The 24,194-nt window shown below is 39.1% G+C and overlaps 1 protein-coding gene across 1 annotated transcript in view; it reads right to left on the bottom strand.

The window, feature by feature from the left end:
- drd2a (dopamine receptor D2a) overlaps nucleotides 1-24,194 on the bottom strand; it is a 129,660-nt gene that overhangs the window by 26,804 nt on the left and 78,662 nt on the right. Inside the window, exon 3 of the mRNA XM_057839580.1 lies at nucleotides 2,155-2,264. Within this exon, the coding sequence (XP_057695563.1) occupies nucleotides 2,155-2,264 (110 nt within the window). The remainder of the gene's footprint in view (nucleotides 1-2,154; nucleotides 2,265-24,194) is intronic.

Here is a 24,194-nt window from a genome sequence, read left to right as displayed (position 1 = left end):
GAGGTGGAAACATCATGCTTGGGGGCTGTTTTTCTGCAAAGGGACCAGGACGACTGATCTGTGTAAAGGAAAAAATGAATAGGGGCCGTGTATCGAGAGATTTTGAGTGAAAATCTCCTTCCATCAGCAAGGGCATTGAAGATGAGACGTGGCTGGGTCTTTCAGCATGACAATGATCTCAAACACACAGCCAGGGCAACAAAGGAGTGGCTTCGTAAGAAGCATTTCAAGGTGCTGGAGTGGCCTAGCCAGTCTCCAGATCTCAACCCCATAGAAAATCTGTGGAGGGAGATAAATCCGTGTTGCCTAACGACAGCCCCAAAACATCACTGCTCTAGAGGAGATCTGCATAGAGGAATGGGCCAAAATACCAGCAACAGTGTGTGAAAAGCTTGTGAAGAGTTACAGAAAACGTTTGGCCTTCGTTATTGCAAACAAAGGGTACATAACAAAGTATTGAGATTAACTTTTGGTATTGACCAAATACTTATTTTGGTCATATATTATTTGGTTCTGGGATTTTTGCTCACCGTTCTTGTTATCATTTTGACGCCACGGGGTGAAATCTTGCATGGAGCCCCAGATCGAGGGAAATTATTAGTGGTCTTGTATGTCTCTCATTTTCTAATAATTGCTCCCACAGTTGATTTTCTTTACACCATGCGTTTTACCTATTGCAGATTCTGTTTACCCAGCCTGGTGCAGATCTACAAATTTGTCTCTGGTGTCGTTTGACAGCTCTTTGGTCTTGGCCATAGTGGAGTTTGGAGTGTGAATGACTGACATTGTGGACAGTTGTCTTTTATACCAATAATGAGTTAAAACAGGTGCCATTAATACAGGTAGCAAGTGGAGCCTCGTTAGACCTCGTTAAAAGAAGTTAGACCTCTTTGACAGCCAGAAATCTTGCTTGTTTGTAGGTGACCAAATACTTATTTTCCACTCTAATTTGGAAATAAATTCTTTAAAAATCAAACAATGTGATTTCTGTTTTTTTTCCCCACACATTCTGTCTCTCATGGTTGAGGTTTACCCATGTTGACAATTACAGGCCTCTCTAATCTTTTCAAGTAGGAGAACTTGCACAATTGGTGGTTGACTAAATATTTATTTGCCCCACCGTATGTCATCATGAAAGGCAAGTTAAAATAAAAATACAATAGAGAACCACATGCTGAATATGTGTACAGTACAGTATGATGATGTTACATGATGCATGAACAACGAAATGCGAACGTGGTCGGTATGTTAACGTAACATAGCTATTAAGAGTTATTCAGATAACTATAGTATAAAGAGCATGCTAACAAGTTTATCAAACCACAGTGTCACTCCAAAACACCAAAATAACATGTGAAATGATATAATAATGTGTTAATAATTTCACACATAAGTCGCTCCACAGTGTAAGTCACACGGGTCACAGCCAAACTATGAAAAAAAACTGCCACTTATAGTCCGAAAAATACAGTACATGGCAGAAAGTGTTCCCTACACGAGATATGTAGAAACCTCTCACAGACTCATTTAATTAATTGATTTATTTTTTTATTAATTGGCTCTTACTGGCTGCACTGATGAATATTGGACTGTATTTTTAAACGTATCTAATTATTGAAGTGTTGAATTGCGTCTTTGGGGTAACTTTATTGGTCTTTAGGATATTACATAATGAGTTCATTACACTGACTATCAACATGCACACGTAATTATGTTCAAATTGCTATTATTAATCTAGATACAGAGAATTTTCCTAAAAATGTGAATTCCTTTTTAGAATTTTTTCTTGGTATTTAAACATCGATATGAAGTGACAAATGGTCTTCTGCTGGTGGAGTATTTACTGTAACTGATCCAGCATTCCGTCACGTAATTTCCTAAGCATTTATATTCGCCGTAATTTCATGTCTGAATCCTAAAATCCATGTGTTTGAATGCTGACTTGTAAACTCATAATTGACACGAAATGGGTATTGTAAAAGTAAACTGTTTTGTTGTATAATTGGAAGTGATGGGGAAGAACTGAGAAGGGTTGGAAGCAGCTCCCTTGTTATTCATAGGGTAAAGATTTCCTTTAAAAAAAAAAAAAAAAAAAGACAATCCATGCAAAGCTGTCAGGCTGGAAAGAACAAATCTGAGCATTGGCCAACTCACCGATCAATGCTGATGGCACACAGATTGAGGATGCTCGCTGTGCACATCATCACATCTAGAGTGACAAAGATGTCACAGTGGATCTTGCTAAAGCGCCACTCCCTGACGACCTGCAAGAGGAAAAACACCAACAAGACGTAGCAATCAACAAAATCCAAGGCAGTCAACAAAACATCCATTTCATCTGAATAATACACTATTCCTGGATTTACATTACAGGTCCAAGTGCCCAATTCCAATTTACATGCCTGTATCAAAGCTATCAAATTATACTATTTATAAACTAAACTCAGTCGTCAACAAAGGATGGTATTGGCTAATGTGATGAACTCTGAAAATGGATGAAAATTGACGAATGAATCTGTTTAATTCTTACTCTTCAAATGAAATAGTCATTAGAAATCTAACCTACAGTATGTTCAAAATACCGAAAATTTGTTTTTGTTTCCCTATAAAGATGAAAGAGTGTCAGAATTCACCACAACATTCCAAATTTTATTGCAAGAGGAGTAGGGGTCGTTACTTTAAAAAGAACCACATTTTTTACACATTACTCTCAAAAAGAGTAATGCCTTACATTACTTTATCACTCCCAACAGAAAGTCATTAGTCATACTACTTGTTACATGTCTTTTCTACTTTAAAATTCTCTGAGATGAGAGAAAAATAAGTATCAGTCAGTGTCTTTATTATGCCAGTATTGCGGCTCATTCCTGAAAATGTAATATATAACAAATCGATATGTTGCTGTTACAACCCATACACGGAGATTTGGGGGGGGGGGGGGGGGGTGAAAAGTGTCACTGCATGTAATTGACTCTCCTATATACAGTATGAATTCAAAATTAAGCCTTTGCCGGTAAAATGTTGTCTGTAAAAGTTGTAAAGCAATAAAACAAACAACAAAAATGAATGAAATCAACAAAAACTATATTTTCATAATGGGTCAAAATTATTTTTTGAACAGATCATGTGACTAGCCCCTTAGACAGTCATTTGCTTTGCTTAGCCAAAACCAGCTGAGAACAGAAGAAGCAAGATGGATATACATAATTTTTTTAAACCTTAGATTTCAAAACTGACAACAGCTACTGAGCAAGAACCAAGGATTGAAGATGTGGACCATGAAACACTGGAGAGCACAGCCAAATTGGTGAGCGGCGTTTCGACTTGCCCCACTAAAGACGCTACTTGTACAACAGAGCCACCGCCAGACGTACCATATTCTTCTTCAATAGGTAAAACAGAAAAACGCGCCCGCTCACACACGCACACACACGCACACAGCTGAAATGCCTGTATTTACGAGCATGGGCTAAACTAACCGAGTATTTATCTATCTTGTAAGGTAATTTTATTGCTGACACTGAGTTTTGGGGTCATCAACATGTTTTGGCACTGTGACATATTTATGTCACACTGCTGTTGCCATAGTGTGCACTTCCTGTGGGCGTGGTATTACAGTATAAAAAGGTATCTCTGTTATATCTCTGATATATATGATGAGAAGCACACTGAATAAAGAAGTGTTTTTCCATTCAAGTCTCGGCCTTACATGTACTTAGATCAGGGAAGTACATACCAGGCACCCCTGCCACAAAAAGTCAAACTCCCTTTGCCATATAACGGCAAGTGAAAAATTTTAGCAGCTTACTAGCTACATACAGTAGGTAGCTGCTGCTAGCCTAACGGGTGCCATCTTGCACTCCATGCAGCCTTCAAACAAAGACGTAGTCACCGGCCAGTTAGGGTTATTAATTAATAACTGTGGCTGAGGAAGTTGCCGGGCCAGCCTTCCAGGGGCATCGGTTTGGTCTCAATATTGATAGGGACGATATAACAGCATAACCTGCATGTACACTTTTTGCTAGGAACGGGGCGGCTACATTTCTACGGAGGACCAGGAGTGCAAAAATTAAATAAATAAATACACAAATTTCAATATTTATTTATTTATTTAAATATTTATTTCAACATTTATTTATTTAGTTTAGGGCTGTCAAACGATTAAAATTTCTAATCGAGTTAACCACAGCTTAAAAATTAATTAATCGTAATTAATCGCAATTCAAACCATCTCTAAAATATGCCATATTTTTCTGTAAACTATTGTTGAAATGGAACGATAAGACACAAGACGGACATAAACATTCAACATAATGTACATAATTACTGTATTTGTTAATTATAACAATAAATCCACAAGATGGCATTGACATTATTAACATTCTTTCTGTTAAAGGGATCCACGGATAGAAAGACTTGTAGTTCTTAAAAGATAAATTTAAGTACAAGTTATAGTAATTTTATATTAAGAAAAAGAACGGCTCCTGCTCTGCCAAAATGCATGATGGGAAGTTGGGCAACCATGACTGTCAGTGGTGGCTGCAAATAGTATACAGAATGTACTGCGTTGTGATCAATTAGGTGTGTTAAGAAAAAGATCGTCTCCTGCTTTGCCCAAATGCATGATGGGAAGTTGGGCAGCCATGATTGTTAGTAGTGGCTGCCAAAGCTTAAGCCAATAAAAGGCGCGTTCCAATGAATGCCTGTGTCCACTCACAAACTGTTTGAGGCAACGCATGAACGGGTCATTCCGTGCATGCGTTAATTCCGCCAAATATTTTAACGTGATTAATTAAGAAAAATAATTACCGCCCGTTAACGCGATAAATTTAACAGCCCTAATTTATTTCAATTTTTATTTATATTTTTAACTTTCTATTTATTCACTCCAATTTATATTTATTTATTTAAATTTATATTTATTTATTTCAATTTGTATTTCCATTTTTATTCATTTCAACAATTATTTATTTATTCCAATATATATTTATTTCAATTTTTATCTATTTAATAATTTATTGATTTATTTCTGTTTTTATTTATTTCATTCTTGCACCTTTGTTCCCCGTGAGGCCACAAGAAATAATTTTATCTGTCATTGGCTCATCAAACTCGGTCGGCGGGCTTGAGCTAGGCGGGGCTTGAATTGAACGAGTCTAGCTACATGGCTTTGGAGTCAAGCTAGTGCTCCTTCCATGAGCTCTCTCTCGTGATAAACCGCTGTGTTCTGTAAGCCACGTGCTTTGATGACACTTTGATGATAAAGCAATCAGTAAGAGTAATTAGTTACTTGGTAAAGTAACTGATGATAATTTTGATGGTTTTTTTTTTTTTTCTTCAAGAAAAAAAAAAAAGAAATCAGGTCACACAATGTGAAGTTTAAAGGGTTTTTTGGGACAATTGGCCCTAGCCCAATTCTTTACCCTAAACTTAACTAGACACGGGGGTATTGCGGATATTGCGATAACTAGATAACTTTGCTATGTGTGGAAGTTATTTTATGTTGTGAATCAACCGTTAAAGTTGTTAAAATTGCCACCGTTATTGCAGTTCCTTTCTATCTACTTTTGACACGTGTACGTTTTAAAACTATTTCATCATTTAAAGATAGATTTAAGTCAAGATTTTGCCGATTTAGGAGCATTTTCGATAAAAAGTTACTTAGGTTCACGAGGAAGGTTCTCTACAAAAGAGCCTTCCTGTGAAGTCTACTGCTTTAAGATGGCGGCTGTTTCCTAATGTTTCTAGTTCTTTATCATAGATGTTGCTAATGCAGCCCTGTCTGTCATTTGCATCTAGTTCTGTATATATGTGATATCTACCGAAGCAACATGTGGGCGTAGTTTGTAGGCTATCGACTACAGTCAGGTATTATTGGAGCCACCTAGCATAGTAGCATCGCGTTTGCAATGGCGTCACACTCCCTTGCCTCCTCCCCACTCCTGCTCTGCTCTCTCGTCTCCGTGAGTCCGTCTTTCTCAGACTTTTCTCGAGTCAGCCAACCAACATAGTAACACACACCTTTCCCGCCTCAGTAACGGTAACGGCGTCGCCAAGATGAGAAAAGTAATTAATTAGATTACTCACTACTGAAGAAAATAACGCCGTTATATTCTAATGCCGTTATTAACAACACTGTTCATCAGCAAATCGAACGAGCATTTGAAGGGAAAAAAATGGACTGACACATTTGGCAAGTGAAAAGGGGTCAATTTAAGTCTGAACATAACGAAAGTACTGTAATCAACTTAATAACGGTAGGGTCAATTCTATCCTTACATATGGGAAGACAATCTAATTTACCTAAAGTATATGACTGAAGTCATTGTATAATGCAAATAAGGTTGCTTAAAAGTTGGTGGGGACAATTTGAGCATCCTGAAAAGTTGGCAGTGTTATGGCCCCACCGTCCCTATGCAAGCCTACACCCTTGCAGTCTTAGTAAGCTCAAGATCAGAACCTGCAGCCTCGACATAGCACACTGGGCTGATACAGCCAGGCCGCAGCCAGCGGGTGAATAGGCACTTTGAGAGAAAAAAATTGCTGGAATCCTGTCATAGTGTCAGAAGTCCTTAAACGCTGTACCCTGTATTTTAAATCTCATTGTACTTTAAGGCTCGCTGTACTCTTTACAATGACAATAAAGGCTTTGTGTTCTAATCTTCTAGCAATGTAACGCAAGTAACAAGCTTGTAAAACCCCCAATTTGGCCAAATTTCAAAGTTGTCCTATATGCATGTATACATACATCATTGGAAAGCTTAAAATCTCCCATTTTCTGGGAGAAGAAAAACTTTTTTGACACCTTAAAAATACCGTAATTTCCCGAATATAACACGCACTTTTTTCCCCCAAAATCAACTTGTAAAATCATGGTGCACATTATAAACGGGTACATGGATGGAGACAGAAATATATATATATATAAACTGATTTTGTTTTATTGACGCGGCCACGCTGTGTTGAACAAACGTATGCGGCGATCTGTTGCGTACGTGACGTCACCATTTTGTTTCGGTAATAGACCCTACTCACATGACGTCACAACCACGCCTCCGCACCATATTGTCCTTCAACTCGTCGTGTTTACGCATTACCGCTACCTAAATTCCTCCTATTATGGCATGTTTTTCTGCTCGTTAACATTAATAATCAAAATGGTGAAGGCGTGTGTGGCGGTTGGTTGCAGTAACAGAGAAGCTAGACGGAGAAACTTGAAGTTCTACCGTATTCCGAGAGACACGGAGAGGAGAGCGAGATGGACTGCTGCAATTCGATGAGAAAACTGGGCACCAAGCGATCACCACAGACTATGTAGTAGTCATTTTATACCTGGTAAGATGCATTTAATATATATTTAGAGGGTTTTGGGCTGACAACCACAATTAAGATGATTGCGAGGCTAATCGCCGACAACATACAGTTTCAAATTCAAGATGTTTATTTCTTCCGCCATCATTATTTTTTGAATAATATTAAGCTGGTACCAAGTGAAAGAAGCTGGCCTCGTCTCCGGATCATCAGTTAAACAGGTGTGTCCAAACTTTTTGCAAAGGGGGCCAGATTTGGTGTGGTAAAAATGTGGGGGGCTACCATGGCTGATTTACGTAGAACAATATATTTTAACACATTTAAGCAAGCCCTTCTGTGTGTCACATTTGCTTTATTATAATTTTTTAAATTCATAATTTCAACAATCTCGCCTTTGTGTGCTGCTGTGAAATTAAACTAGCTTCAAGTTGCTATAATTTCTCACTGCGTATCTTCCCTGTAATATTGTACATGTCAGCGTGTCTTGCTTGGTAATATTGCGTTACATCGAACTGTCTGAAAACAGCGACTGTCTCTTTGCAAATGAGACAGACACAGTTGTTGCGTATTTTATAGAAAAAAATAGTCCAATATCCACCTATCCTTGAAGCGTCGGCCATCGCAGTCAACTTTTTTTTTTATTGTCATCATTTTAGAAAATTTAGAAAAGTTTCGTGAGAATAGGCTGAGTTTCTGTGGACAAGATAGTTGTAGATATCAGGGTAGCAGATGTCAGGCAGAGAGGGCGAAGACAGCGGGTCGAAAAATATCGATTTAGGCATCAAATATGGATCTGGCGAATGTATAGACTGAAGCTTTTCCACATAACGCCTTTTATGCAACGCATCCAATGAGTTTACAGCGTCTGACAGCACCGGGGCTTCCATGAATTGCACTATAAATTGCACGACAAATTGAAACCATTGAGAATACGGATAAACAATGACGGACAATATGGCGGCCGGATACAGCGACACGTCATTCTGTGACGTTGGTGAGTAGGGTCTATACTTCACTCTGATTGGTCGAATGATTTCGTCTGTGTTAAATTTTGCTTTTTTCACTCTTCATAAAGCGCAGAATTTAGTTTCTTGAACTCATTTGAGTCAACGTTTATTGCAGCTCCGCAACTCTAACCATAATAAACGTAACAACACAGACTTCTTGTGTGTGTCCGTCAACTATATCTGTCCCTCGGGAAACTCAAACCCAAATAACAATAGTGCCTATTGTTACTGTCATGTCGACAGCAATGAGCTCTCTCGGATTTCCGGCTTACTTTCTCACTTTCATTTTTACCGTATCAATCCATGGAAGAAACATTTATTCATCATGATGAAACGAGCAAGTTATACCGGAGCCTTTAAAAGAAAAGTCACATTTGTTTTGTTTTCTCCTAGATTCTGGTAAGTTCGAGAAGTTGTGAAATCATATTATTACCATAAATATTGTCTGTTTATGGTAATGTTTTGAACTACCAATGTGCTATGCTTGTGCTGTGTTTCACCACTCATATCAGTAGTCATATCATATTATTGTAACAAATACAAGTTTTTTGACAAAATATTTAACTTCTGCATTTTAGAAACACTACTAGCATTCACTCGTCGTCCGCTCGCCATTACGAACATATCTGCAGTCATACATAAACATACTAAATAATTAACATATTTCAAAACTATATTAACACACAGTACACAACACAATCATCCTAAAATAAAGCAATCCGCTAATATACACAGTCAAATTATACTCTTTTTCTCACCTGACACAAGAAAAAAAATACTACTTTACAACGTCCGTCTCGCATTGCCGCAAAGACTGCTCATTTCTTATTCGTTCTAAAATGCGAGCATTTATTGCCCATGCACGCCGAGAAGCGAACGCTGCCCCCTGATGGTTTAAAGTCATAATTACAACAGTCTTTTCAGGCTGAAACTTGTGTGTATATTTTCCACAAACACAACGAAATAAGATGTAACATTGTAAACATAGGGTGAATCTATCTGTGGACACAACAAAATATTAAAATAACTATTTTAATATTTAATTGTTATTTCTTATTTAATTGAATTATTATTATTCATTTAATTTATTAAAAAGAATTCAGAGACTTATTGTACTTTAAAAGTGTTGAAATTACATAAAATGCTCATATTACTTGTATTTTCAGTTTTAAACATATTGGCTCTCACAGAATTACATTAAAAAATATGTGGTGCTCATGGCTCTCTCAGCCAAAAAGGTTCCCGACCCCTGGTCTAATGTATCTAATACATCTATATCATCCCATAATAAATAATCCAAACGGTAACATGGGTTGAAAAGATAACGGACAGCACGCTAGTCACTTAGCCTACAGTGTCCATAATTCTTGCTGTAGCGCTCGACTGCAATGTATGTCTTTTTGTGGCTCTCCGGTCTCTCGAGGTGCAAGCATGAGGGTGCATAATTATAGACTCCATGATTTTAACGAGATATTATCGCGTACTTACCTTGTTTCGATCAGGAAACTCACTGTAGCATGTATCACCAAGTGTCAAGACACAGCTGTGAATGGCCACTTTGTGGGGACTTTAGGGGTGAAACACGGTACTATAACAAGGGAGTGGTCGAGATTTTGTTTTTCAAATATTTACCCTTTTAAACTTTTTTTTCAATTTTTATTTGTTTGATTATTTATTACCTAAAATAATGAGGGAAAGTAAAAAAAAAAAAAAAAAAAAATACAATTACGCGATAGTTAGGAGGTAGATATCCGTGGCCTATTTACAGACACTATTTTTTTTCATTGTGACGTAATTTGTTTAAAATATGCGAGTGAATAATTTTTTAAAGTGTTTTTTTTTTTTTAACTAAGTATTCGACATCAATGATTCAAAGCTAAAAAATATAGACATTTCAAATAACAAATAAACTACTCGCCTTCTTTCTATGGCTGGGTTGAAACAAAAGCAGTTGTGCGGTGTCTGTAAACGTCTCCAGGGTAAAACGGACAAATTAAAAATAATGCTCATCTATCCCCACCATTATTAATGTAACATTATCAACATTGCCCTGATAGATCACCCATCTCACCTACCAAAAACCCACTTGCTTCCTTTCACCATTCTGAAAAGGGTAATAGATGTACGTAACAGGGGGTCGATTTTTCTTTGTCCCAGAGGCCGTGTAGTTAGAAAATTAAGCGTCAAATGTTTCTTCTACGCTTAACTAAATTGACAGGGATTACAAAAAGATTAGAACCTAATGAGTGGAATCCTCCATTCCACACCTTTCCCCATTCCTTCTGTTTTGCATTCATCAACCTTTAGCACCTGATGTCTGTTTTGACTGACCACTTTACCTACTTCTCTACCAAGTCTAAGGACTCGCCAAATTTGACTAGGGATGCAACGGCCGTGGAAGATTCGAGAACGACAAACTTTCAAATTCCGATTATTGAATTATACCAGGTAAAGCGGAAGTAAAACACAGTCAGCGCGGTTTTTGGGACGCAATGAGGAACGGACCGAGAGTAAATATCATGTTCAACTCATGCCGCTAGATTAAAAAAAACAATCATACCTGACTGCGGCCGACAGCCGCTCCAAACAACGCCCGGTTGCTAGTTGCTACAAACAAACAGCTACAGTAGATATCATATATATGTACAACTAGATGCACAATGACAGACAACGGCGGTGTTGGAGCGTGTATTATTGAACAGAGATGCGAAATGACAGACTTGCCGGCGTTAGTAAACAGCTGCCATCTTAAAGCAGTAGACTTCTCTAGAAGGCTCTGTTGTAGCAAATCTAATTAACTTTTTATCTAAAATACTCCTAAATCGGCAAAATCTTGTCTTGAATTTATCTTTAAATGATGAAACAGTTTTAAAACTTTGACATGTAAAAAGTAGATAGAAGGGAAATTATGGAATAACGGGAGCAATTTTAACAACTGTAACAGTTGATTCACAATAATAAATTAATTGAATGTAGTTTAAAGTTGCTGTTACAGAATGGGGACTGGAGTATTTTATTTACAGTTATTTTTGTATATTTGTTTACTGTTATATGTTAACTTGATACTGAAATAGTAGTTTGGTTTTGCCTGAGAGGATTTTTGAACAATTTTGGAACTAATGCAAAAAACATTAAAAAAAAAAATAAAAGCCTCTGAATCGTAATCGTAATCAAATCGTTAGGTGCCTAAAGATTCCCAGCTCTATAAGTCACGGTTCGGTACGATTTTCGATACGAGGGACACAATTTTCGATTTGATTCAATACATTTAATGCTCGGAAACAAAAAATACAAGTTTTTTTTTAGGGGCTGTCAAAATTATCGCATTAACGGGCGGTAATTAATTTTTTTAATGAATCACGTTAAAATATTTGACGCAATTAACGCACATGCCCGGTTCAAACAGATTAAAATGACAGCAGTGTAATGTCCGCTTGTTACTTGTTTTTTGGTGTTTGGCGCCCTCTGCTGGGTCCAAATGATTTTATGGGCTTCAGCACAATGAGTGAGCATGGTGTAATTATTGACTTCAACAATGGCGTGCTACTAGTTTATTTTTTTATTGAAAATTTTACAAATTTTAATAAAACGAAAACATTTAGAGGGGTTTTAATATAAAATTTCTATAACTTGTACTAACATTTATCTTTTAAGAACTACAAGTATCTCTATCCATGGATCGCTTTAAGAGAATGTTAATAATGTTAATGCCATCTTGTTGATTTATTGTCTTAATAAAGAAATACAGTACTTATGTACCGTATGTTGAATGTATATATCCGTCTTGTGTCTTATCTTTTCATTCCAACAATAATTTACAGAAAAATCTGGCATATTTTATATATGGTTTGAATTGCGATTAATTACGATTAATTAATTTTTAAGCTGTAATTAACTCAATTAAAAATTTTAATCGTTTGACAGCCCTAGTTTTTTAATTTTTTTTATTTTTATTTTGCTAACAAGCGAAAATAACAATGCCATCAATATAAACATGCATTATAGTGCATACTATTTACGTGCTTACGTCTTACTGATCTGAATAAATTTTGTATAAAAGTGCTAAGAACAATCTTTACTGTTTGTAAAGTGAGGCGGGGCACACTGTTGATTGCTATTACTCTCTTGTCAGGTATGTTTACCACATGAGAAAAACATCCTATTTGTGGTCCGAGTCCATCTGTGATGCGTACGGAATTAACAATATTTGCACCATTATCTATAGTCATTGGTATGGATTAATTTGGTCTTCTTAACTTCAATTCAGTCAGGGCGGTTTTTCATTCATTGATGTAGTACCGTATTGGCCCGAATATAAGACGGGTTTTTTTGCATTGAAATAACACTGAAAAAGAGTGGGTCGTCTTATATTCGCGGTCTAGACGTTATACCCATTCACGACGCTAGATGGCGCCAGATATCATTGAAGCGATGTTTTGTCATGACAGATCTCAGCTACTCTCCCCATTCACGACACTAGATGGCGCCAGATATCATTGAAGCGATCTTCTGTCATGACAGATCTCAGCTACTCTTTTTAGTTTAACCAGTTTGCATTATTTTATTGCAATGTTTTTCTTTATTCAGATTTGTTTCAAGACTACAGTTACAGTTAGACTTCACTTTGATGGTTAATGCAGTTATTGCAATTTCATTGTTTTATCACAATAGATGGGTTTATTTACATTTCAAAAACCAGAAGCCATTCATTTACCAATGTGATTGCACTTTAGTTTACATATTTAAATGTTCAGATATTAAGATTTGAATGAGGCAAAATAAGATGCTTTTTCTCTCAAATATATTGTTATAATCATTTGTTTCGGATGTACTGTAATTATTTTCTGTATATAAATTAATTTGGTGTTCAAAAAGTCTTTTTTCAAACTTGAGTCTTGAAAAAGAGGGGGTCGTCTTATAATCAGGGACGGCTTATATTCGGGCCAATACGGAATATGGACTACGCATCCCATGATCACTCTTGGGTCACGCAGCCAATGGCATGGGACTCGGGGGGATCTAACGTAGCACATTCTGGGTTGCTCTTTGATGATATTTAGTGTGTGCGCGCGGGCATTAAAAAAGTTAACAAACACCACAGAAGTCCCGTCTGCTTATTTCTGCACAACACCAGACTTTGACAATCGAATTTCATAAACAGGACGAGTTTGAAGTACAGCGCTCTTAATTTGCCACTCACTGTTCATCATGTAACCCTAAGTTAGCTCTCTGTGACCCACGGTCTTAACCTGTCTGTTGTCAAGGTGAGGTTGTAGCCAAATTGGCAATCATATATTGGCGGACTTTGTTGTACATATCCGTAAAGGCAGTCTTTGTTTAATATGTACGAGTGCGGATAGCATATCATTTCCCCCAAACTGCTGCCAAACAACGGATTTGTTCGATATTGTAGCCGGCAAGCCGCCTCCTTAAGTTTTTGTCTTTCCTCACGTGCATCTTCCTCATGAGCAATGATCCTCGTGCGCCACAGCTCCCTCCTTACTTGCTTGCTATGCCTCTTTTTGTCAGTGGCATCCAGACATAAGCGAGCTAGTCAGCATGACCACAGCTGCTTTGATTTCTGCACACTCAAAACTCCATCTAACAAATATTTCTTTACAAGTCTTTCGTGATTCAAATCGTGTCAGCACTCTGGTTTGTTATGCAAAGGTGTTGGGATGAGAGATTGAAAATGCCGTAATGGAGGCTAGGGAGCCAAGAAAGCAGATGGAGTGAGCAATTTTGGATGTCAGTTGAATTCAAAGCCAAAGGAAAAGACAGGTGTATATACATATCAGCGATAAAGAGATGTGGAAGATTTAAAATACAAAAACAGCTGTTGAATGAAAACTATATTGCTGCTATTTGATGAAAACATTGCAGCTCTAATCCTTTCGACATAATTTCCTCCCCAAAGCATCAGTACAGTATCTTTATTCAGATACTTATCGGCTCATGAACAGGGATGAAGGGGGAAAAACAGAAGCTGTCATGAATTTGACATTAAACCTTGGTAAGATTCCCACTATCACAACCCACATAGCCACTCCCACTCGCATGCCACTGAGGCTATCTAAATAGATAGACATTTAATTAGCCCCTACCACCCCCCCCCCCGCGTCAGGTGTGTGTGACTCTTCAGAAATGGCAATTATTCTCTAAATGAGCAGCGTCCGCACCACTGGATTCCAAATAGGGAAAAAAGAAATTCAATGTGGCACCATGACCATAACACGCCCACCTTAAAAAAAGCAAGACAAATCTGCGTAACTGAAATGTAGCATTTACTTACAATAAACTGTAAGATGCGACTAAAATAATTCAAGATGCACGATAATAATGGTTACCGATAACTATCGGCCGATAATAGCAATTATGACGTTACACAGATAATCCAAATTTTAAAAAATTTAACCGATAATGCAATTCGATTATTATATATTTGATTTAGCCTTCAAATGTGCACAATTGACGCAGTTTTGTACAATTCTGCACCGACGCCTCAACCCCACTTCCCTCTAAAGCCCTAGTAGCATGACTGTGTCACACGAAATGCTTGATATCATAACGGCTCCGTCACAAGTGTGCGTTTACTTCTCCGCTCTCATTTAACGTTCTCACCATCTCCAAAACATGTACTACAGAAGTTCCACAAGGCTGAAAGTAAGCGTTCTCATTCAACACTACTAACCTGATCAGCCATTTAAAGCTCTATCACAAAGATTTGTGGAACGAATATGAGGCTGCCGCTAGTGCGGAAGCTAAAGCCAATAGTAAACAAATGCAAAACTAGGGTGCTTGTGACAATCGGAGACGCTTTTGACAAGCAGCCACCGGCTCGGTCTCAGGAAAGCCCCCACTCCTCTCCGATTCAACTCATTAAGCACCACGGCCAGACTGAGGCCTGGCATGGATGCTGATTTTGCGGCCAGATGGACAGAAGAGCACAGGCGGGAGTAGAGGCCAGGCTCGGTCGGACGAGAGATGTTTTGACGGAAGTGACCTGAGAGCCACAGCCCCGGATGAAAAAATAATGCAGTTTATAGCCTTTGGTAACCAGTCGTGGAGGACATGGGGTTTCGGTTGCATCTGGAGCACCGCTACTTTTCAGGTGCGTGCTTACCTCCCTTATATGACCACCATTCTTTATGAAAAATATGCCAATCTCATCAGTTTCACCACGGATATTTGGACAAGTGATGTCAGTCAAGGCATGCTTATCATGAAGGCACAGTGGTTAAATGATAATTTCCAAATGCACCAAACAAACCTCACCAGAACTGCCTGGCTCAGTAATGCATTCAGCACACTGCAAATTTACAGCGGATTAATGATTAATAAATAAATAATAATTAATTTTGTTTTGAGAGTTAAAGACTAGTTAACAGATGAATGCACCAGATTATTCACTTGCTTGAAGTAAATTTTACTATTTGTTCTTATGAAGCCCATACATCTAAAAATTTGTCATTTTTCACCTAAATCAAGGAAAATTTGCTTTCAAATTAGTTTTTTTTTCTGATAAACACATTTTTTTAAGACTAAAGACAAAAATGATAACAGAAAGATAAAAATGTATTGCTTAAAATAAGGCTGTTAAGCTTATTTTTAGCTAGCTATTTTTCTTATTTCAAGAAATCCGAGTGAAATTTACTTGAAGCGCCTGCAGATAACAAGGGGATTTAACTTGTTTTAAAGTGCGTATGACACAAAAAAGCATGTTTATTTCATATTTAACGTGGTGTTTTATGCTCATGAATGAAATGGACCGCTTGGATGTGTGTGGAAGCGATCGTTTTGTATATTCAATTTTTGAATCCCGCGTCATGAAAATGAGTGACTTCCGGCTTTCAGACGAATGCTAATGTGACGTCAGCCCGGGTCAGCATCTCACAATACAGCATTGCTTTATAGTGTGCAGATGGACTACGGCTTTAGCTGATTGTGCAGATTAATTTGTTTATTTGTCGCATCACGCCAGCCAAACGGCTACAGAAAATTGTTGCTGCACCAGGGAGAGGCGTGTGATCCTTTTTGGGTTTCAAAAGGTTCCCGTTCACCGCGGATATAGGTCAAAACAAGCCCTACTACTGTTGGACCATTGGACTTAAGAGGAAGTGAGGAAACATCGTATTTTGTATTATGTCAAATACTGGGATCACGGCACACGTTTTATATGGAGGTGGCTTGCATTTTGTGGCTGATTGTCCACCGAAAACGCCACTCGGCCGACGCATGTAGAGTGCTATACTCGGCTTATTGCCCTTTTCGTGTGCCTGGTGTTGTTAGGGCTCCTTGATTGCTGCCTTGAGCGGAGCGGCGACAGGTGTGAGGCATTAACATCAGCTGCCTACAAAAGCCTGATCGTCGTTGCCACTGGTCGCCAGACCAACTCTTTCGGCATTCCTGTCAGTCACGTCCAGCACTCAGGTATTTACCGACATATATACACCCGGCTAATCTGACATTTGTTCGGTCCAAGGATTCCCCGTGTCTGTTCCCTAACCTGTACCGTCGCGTGAGATCACAACTATGCTTGCCAGCTACCACCTGACGTGTACGTGCGCTGCTGTGACCATCTGCGCGCACCTGACAATAAAACTTGTCAATAATTACTGCCATCTCATTTGTCTGCTTTGGGGTCCAATTCCCCAGCACATCCTAACAGGTTGTCAAATTTGAACCTTATAAGAAATTGCAACTTTGTGTTAAAAATGGCCGCGAATACAGCGATTACAAAGTAAACACTACAAACTGTCTTTAAATAAAGGACTATTTACTTACGTTCGATCATGGACAGAAATGTAGAAAAGTTCTCCTCAGACACATCCTGCCAAGGTAGCTGCACAACAACTTCACGCCGCTCTCTGTTTACGTCTTCGCCGCGTAGTAAAGCATTATTTTACGCCATATTCGTGTTGACCATGTGGCAGCTACGCACTCCTCCGACGTCGGCCGGTTGGTCCGGCGGTACTCTCCACCTGCTTCCCCGGCGAGCTCTCCTGTCCGTAGCAGGGGAACGAGCTGTAACTTGCTCGCCACTGGGCGGATTGCCGACCGGCCAACACAACCGACAACCCCACCGCTGTGTGAATTGATCCGGGCTAGTTTTGTGTGATTTTTCGCTTCGAAAAGCGAAAATAAGACTGAGACGTCACTTGGTTCGGGTTAGCATGTCGGCTAGCTGTCACGCCTCTTGGTTTGTTAACATTCTCTGAAGCTGTGGCAGGGAAATGACAAAAGCCTGACAAACTACGGTGGCATAAAATATCGTTCGGTGGGTGCGACAATAAACGTGAAGTCGACAGTTTTGAACATTATGGAGTAATTTTAACATGTCGTACTGAATATATGCATTTTTATTATTTCATATTTTCCATTTAGCACAGGAGTGTCATTTGTCATGACCATACGAGAATACTTCGATAAAAAGAATATCCTGTAAAAATATTGGAGCAGAGAGGCTGAAACAATGACATTTTGCGGCTCTCTTCGTCCCATTTTCCTCGTTCTGAATGATTCCCCCTCAATGGGTTGAATTCTAAATCAGATGAAACTATGAACCTACCGACTTCATCATCCTGTTGGGGACGCTAGAGCCCTATAATGGTAGGCGTGGCTAAACGGCGGATTAAAAGACTAAATTCTCGTCATCTGCGCTTTGCCAAATTGTTGTATGGAGTCAAATCATCTCATAATATGATTGTAATTCACAAAATAAATGCTATTTAAAACTTTTTTATCCTGTTGTACGCACTTTAAGGAGGTGTATTTTTGCTGTGTAGTAGTGTTATATCTGTTAGGAGTGGCTTACTTTTAAAGGTATTTTTGAACAACTTAGGTATTTACTCTGTAAGGAATTGTTGCCAAAGGTTTACCATTATACAATGCCAGACAATGTGTCGTTGTTTAGATGAATTTACTACTTGTTCACATTTGAAATGGAAACAAGAGCAATAAATAAAATAATAATAATAATAATAATAAAATAATAAAAATACATTCTATTTTTGCACAGTAATATTTACCCTTGTGTACACTTTAAAATATTGCATATATCTTTTCATAGAATTATCGGCTTGACATTATCGGTTATCGGCTGGAACGAGGAGGAAATTATCGGTATCGGTTGAAAATGTATTATCGTGCATCAATAAAATAATGCTAGGAAACGCCCACTACAACTTCATTTGAGATTACTAAGAGAGATATAAAAAAGCTGTATATGTGCTGATTCCTGTTTCAATGTGATTCATTCTCAAAACAGCCACATTGCGGGTTTTAAAATACACTTTTGCAATCAGGGGTTCGACTTGATTTTCATATTCAGAAATATATCTTCTTGTCACAATATTCATTCACCCATTTTCTGAGCCGCTTATCCTCACAAGGGTCGAGGGGGTGCTGGAGCAAATCCCAATTTACATTGGGCAGTAGGCAGGGTACACACTGAAATGGTTGGCAGTCAGTCAATTGCCGGGCACAAGGAGTTGAACAACCATGCATGCACGCATTCATACCTACGTACAATTTAGAGTTTTCATGTTTTTGAAATTTGGGAGGAAACGGATTCTGATATTTGCTTTAGAAAACTTGCATGATTGTTTATGCCTTAATCTAAAGAATGACATCCACTTACTGGAGACAATCACATTAACAAGTATTTAAAATTTCACATTTTCATTGAAACAATCCATCTAGGCCTGTCGCGATAACAAATTTTAGTGTGCGATAATTTATTTCATAAATTAATGCGATATGCGATATTATTGGACCCCCCCAATTAAAAAAAATAAAAATAAAAATACAATATTACTGTGAGAATACAGTATATATTAATAGATCAGGGACAACCATTTACACGCAATAAATGTTTACTCTTAAATTCAAAAATACTTTTTAAGAAATCACAACTAAAAACAATAGACCATGCCTCTTTAAAGTAAAAGACAACAACATTAATACTGCACAGAAACACAGAATAAATAGACTGTGTTTTTTTTAAGAAATAAAATTCCACTTAATAATTTAAGCATCTAGGCAAATGAAAATGTTTCCCCTCATAGCTTCTGCTATGGCGTTCCATGTGTAATACAGCGGTACCTCTACATACGAAGTTAATTCGTTCCAGGAGCTTGTTTGTAAGTCAAAATGGTCATATGTCGAGCAAGATTTTCCCATAAGAATACATTATAATTCCATTAATTCGTTCCACAGCCCAAAAACCCACACTACATCCTTAATAAATACTGCAGTTACTATTGCAAATAGCAATTACAAAGAGCAAAACAAATAAAATATGAATAAAAATCAGAAAAACAATAATATAACAATAGCATAGGCCTGAACGATATTGGAAAAAACTATTGCTGCGATTTTTTTGGGGGTTGCGATATATTGCGATATTATATTGCGATATTAAAAAAAATGTATATATATATGTTTTTCAAGAAATTTTCACAAGATGACTTAAATAGCTGTTTGGAAAGACTTTAGACGACTCACCATCACCACTGTGTACAGTCATCCCTTGTTTTTCGCGGTTAATGGGGACCAGAACCCTGCCGTAATAAGTGAAAAACCGCGAAGTAGCGCACCCCCAGATTTTTTTTTTTTTTTTTTTTGTGTGTGTGGTTTTTGTGCCCAATGTGTTTATTCAGATTTAGCATTGGAAAGAGATACATATAAGACATGTTTTTTTCTCACTTTTCCCCCCAAAGTGATTTAAAAAATGTATATAAATAAATGGTTTTTGAGCACTTTAAATGTCATAATTATGATAAGTTTTAAACATAACTGTCCAACCAAATCATTTTTGAACAAGAATAATTGTACAGATAAATGCTTGGCTTTATTAAATGCTTCTGTTTATCTACTTTAGCTGTGACCGTTGAAGTGACATGTAGAAATTTCAAACTCCTCATGATCACTTCTGGCACTTAAATGTCTCCAACGTCCCCACAGTACACACATTCATTCTAGCGCGGCTTCCTTGCAACTGTTTAACAAGTTAAACGATGATTGACAGATGCCCGTGTGAAGTCTGCTTCTTTGCCCAGATCAAAGCCATCGTTGTGCCGCAGTGACTGAGAGGATCAAAAGGCTGGGAGAGGGAGGGTCTGAGGCTGTGCACAGACCAGAAAGCAAGGCGTATGTGGATCAAAAAAAAGAAAAACTATCGTATGTCCTTGCGATGGGACTATCGCGCACACGCACATCGCGATGGCGATGTTTAAACGATATATCGTTCAGGCTTAGCAATAATTATAATAATACAGTACAGTACCTGTAATAATGTAACGAATCGGGTTCTAATGTGGCGGACTTTTTCGCTGTACCTGAACGCACCGCGGGTTTGACGGTGAGCAGGAGAGCGCTATTTTACTTTCTGTTTCGATCCTGGCATCCACAGCAGTGGACACTCGGCGAGTTGATGGAAAAAATGATTAGAAACCTGACAAAGCTGGCAATTTCTTTGGCGATGTTACTGTGACATATTTATGTCACACTACTGTTGCCATAGTGTGCACTTCCTGTGGGTGTGGTATTACAGTATAAAAAGGAATCTCTGTTATGTCTCTGTGACATATATGATGAGAAGCACACTGAATAAAGAAGTGTTGTTCCATTCAAGTCTCGGCCTTACATGTACTTAGATCAGGGAAGTACATAACAAAAGTGGCGACGAGGACGTCTGGACCTGCGTCAGCTTGGACGTGCTGTTTTTGGAGTTTACTGCGGGTCGCGGTGCTCCTGGGGACAGACGGCTCCGACCTCAGCTTCCACGTCGTGACTTCGTGGGGAGGACGAGCGGAGTTTTCAAAAGGAGCTTGAAGGTGCTGTATAACCAGGCACTATGGCGGGAGTTATCGGCTCTGTTGGTCTTTTTGATGAGCTTGTGGAAAAGTGGAGCTCGTACACAGAGCGGTTCGGCTATTTCGTGGAAGCTAACGAAATAGCGGAAGAGAAAGTGGTGCCCACGTTTTTGAGCGTTATTGGGCCAAAGACTTTCAATTTACTGAGAAACTTGCTTCAACCCGATAAATCTAGTAGTAAAACGTACAGGGAAATCGTGGAAACTCTTAATGGACATTTTTCACCCAAGCCCTTGTGATAGCAGAGAGATTCCGATTTCACAGGAGAAATCAGGAAGAGGGGGAATCTGTCACTATGTTCGTAGCGGCGCTGCGCTGCGGAAGCTGGCTGAACATTGTGAGTTTGGTGATGTTTTAGAAGACACATTAAGAGACAGATTGGTATGTGGACTGAGAAATGAAGCAACACAAAAGAAGTTACTCTCAGAAAGTGGACTGACATGAAAGAAAGCCTTTGATGTAAGCGTGGCTATGGAAATGGCTTCAAAGGAGGCTCAACAACTGAACATTACGAGCAGAATACACCAAGTGGCAAGTACCCAAAGCAATGTTGCTGGTCCCTGTTTTAGGTGCGGTAAAATAGGGCACCTTTCCTCCACCTGCTGGTGCAAAGAAATGAACTGTCATCATTGTGGGAAGAAGGGTCATGTTGAGCGTGCCTGTCGGAAAAAAACAAGCACAGACAAAGATAAGGAAATGAATGACAAGAAGAAAACAAAGAAATATGTCAAAGCGGTAGAGAGTACCTCTACTTCCGAAGATGAAAGTGACGTGCACACCGTGCATGTAATGAGCGTGGACGGGAAGTCAGGGTGTTACTGGGTCACACCAAAGTTAGAGGGTCACTCAGTCAAAATGCAAATAGATACTGGATCACAGGCATCGCTTGTGTCTTACCAAGTCTATAAACAGTGTTTGAGACACCTTCCATTAAGACCGTCAGACACTGTGTTCAAAGCGTACACTGGACACAAAGTGCACATGAAAGGAATGACTGACATTACTGTGCAATGCAAGGATCAAACTGCTAAACTTCCAGTGTATGTCACAAAAGGGAATTTTGCTTCCATAATGGGACGACTGTGGATTAATGCACTTCGTGTAAATTGGCTAGAAGTTCGGCAGCTGTCAGATGGTTCTTCACAACTACAAGTCATACTGGACAAGAATGAAGAGGTTTTCCGTGAGGAATTGGGCAGCATGAAGGACATTACAGTGAAATTGCACATTAAACCAGGAAGCAAACCTGTGTTTATGAAGGCTAGGACAGTGCCGTATGCTATTCGTGACAAAGTCGAGGCTGACCTGGATGCGTTGGTCAAAAGTGGGGTTTTGGAACCAGTCACCACCAGCGAATGGGCGACACCAATTGTGCCGGTTCCGAAAAAGAATGGCGGAATTCGCACATGTGGCGATTTTAAAGTGACTATGAATCCGGTGCTTTGTGTGGCGCAGTACCCACTTCCATTGATCGATGATTTGTTTGCAGGTCTGAGCGGTGGTCAAAAATTCAGCAAAATTGACCTCAACCAAGCTTATCTGCAGATGCATATGGATGAAGAATCACGGGAGTGGCTGACAATGAACACGCACAAGGGACTTTTCAGATATTGCAGATTACCTTTTGGCATCACATCTGCTCCTGCTCTGTTTCAACGGGCTATGGATCAAATTTTGAGTGGATTGCCAGGAGTACATTGTTACTTGGATGACATTCTCTGCACCGGTGCCAACGACGAGGAGCATCTTCGCAACCTGGATGCTGTCTTAAAAAGGCTAAGGCAGTATGGTCTTCGAGTGGGCAGACTCAACTTCTGCCATCGCCCAAGCTGCTTCCACGCCCCTGGTAGGCAGACCGGCCTTCTGCTAGAGCCCAAGCTGCTTTCATGCCCCTGGTAGGCAGACTGGCCTTCTGCCATCGCCCAAGCTGCTTCCACGCCCCTGGTAGGCAGACTCATATCGGAACCTGTTTCCACAAGTGGGAAATCGGAAGTGACTGTTGAACGTCGTTATCCTGCACGCGACAGGCGACCGCCGGATAGATTGGATTTATAAATAATAAGTAATGAGGGGAAAACAGGAGGTATTTTTGTGTTTATTTCTGGGACATGTTATGTAAGGGGGGAGGAGATGTGACATACAGTATTTATGTCACACTGCTGTTGCCATAGTGTGCACTTCCTGTGGGTGTGGTATTACAGTATAAAAAGGAATCTCTGTTATGTCTCTGTGACATATATGATGAGAAGCACACTGAATAAAGAAGTGTTGTTCCATTCAAGTCTCGGCCTTACATGTACTTAGATCAGGGAAGTACATAACAGTTACCACAATAAGAACTGTCACCTTAACTTATAAAGACTGCCGAACGGAGGAGGACCGCCGGCCGAGATCGACATTCTACGGCCCTATTGTCAACCCAGTTCATGGATGCACACACCATACTTATATTTTGCTATCATTCACATCTTCATTTCAATGGTAAGCATCACCTTTTCCTTTTTTTCTCCACCTGCACTAAACTTAAACTGCACTAAACTAAAAAAATTGCCTAAAACATCCGGCGGGCTCCGGCACGCCGGAGATGGGCCGCAGTCAATCTGGAGCACTGACGCAGCCGGTACACCTTAGAAATAGGATATAATGGGAAAAAATTTGCTCTGGCGCTATTATTTGCCGGACCCAGAACGAAAATGTATTTTGCATAGTTGGTAGCAAGGAAGCCGAACTTTTAACAGCGCGTCAGCCGGACGCGCGCACACACGTTCATGCGAGGCGATAAATCGCAGCGGAAAAATTACCGCCTTCATATTTATTTACCGTGCGATAAATGGAATTATTGCATATTGCGACAGGCTTCAATCCATCGTAATCTGTTACCATGAGACGTATTTCTACTGTATGTACAGAAAAAAATGCACCGCCACTGCCACCATTATGACATCATACAGATTAAAATACTGTAATTGGATCAGAGTGCTAATCCCGATGATTTACTGTG

The sequence above is a fragment of the Corythoichthys intestinalis genome, chromosome 6, assembly GCF_030265065.1.
Source record: "Corythoichthys intestinalis isolate RoL2023-P3 chromosome 6, ASM3026506v1, whole genome shotgun sequence".
Lineage (NCBI taxonomy): Eukaryota > Metazoa > Chordata > Actinopteri > Syngnathiformes > Syngnathidae > Corythoichthys > Corythoichthys intestinalis.
Note: the sequence above shows the minus strand (reverse complement) of the source record. Positions and strands in the feature narration are given on the sequence as shown.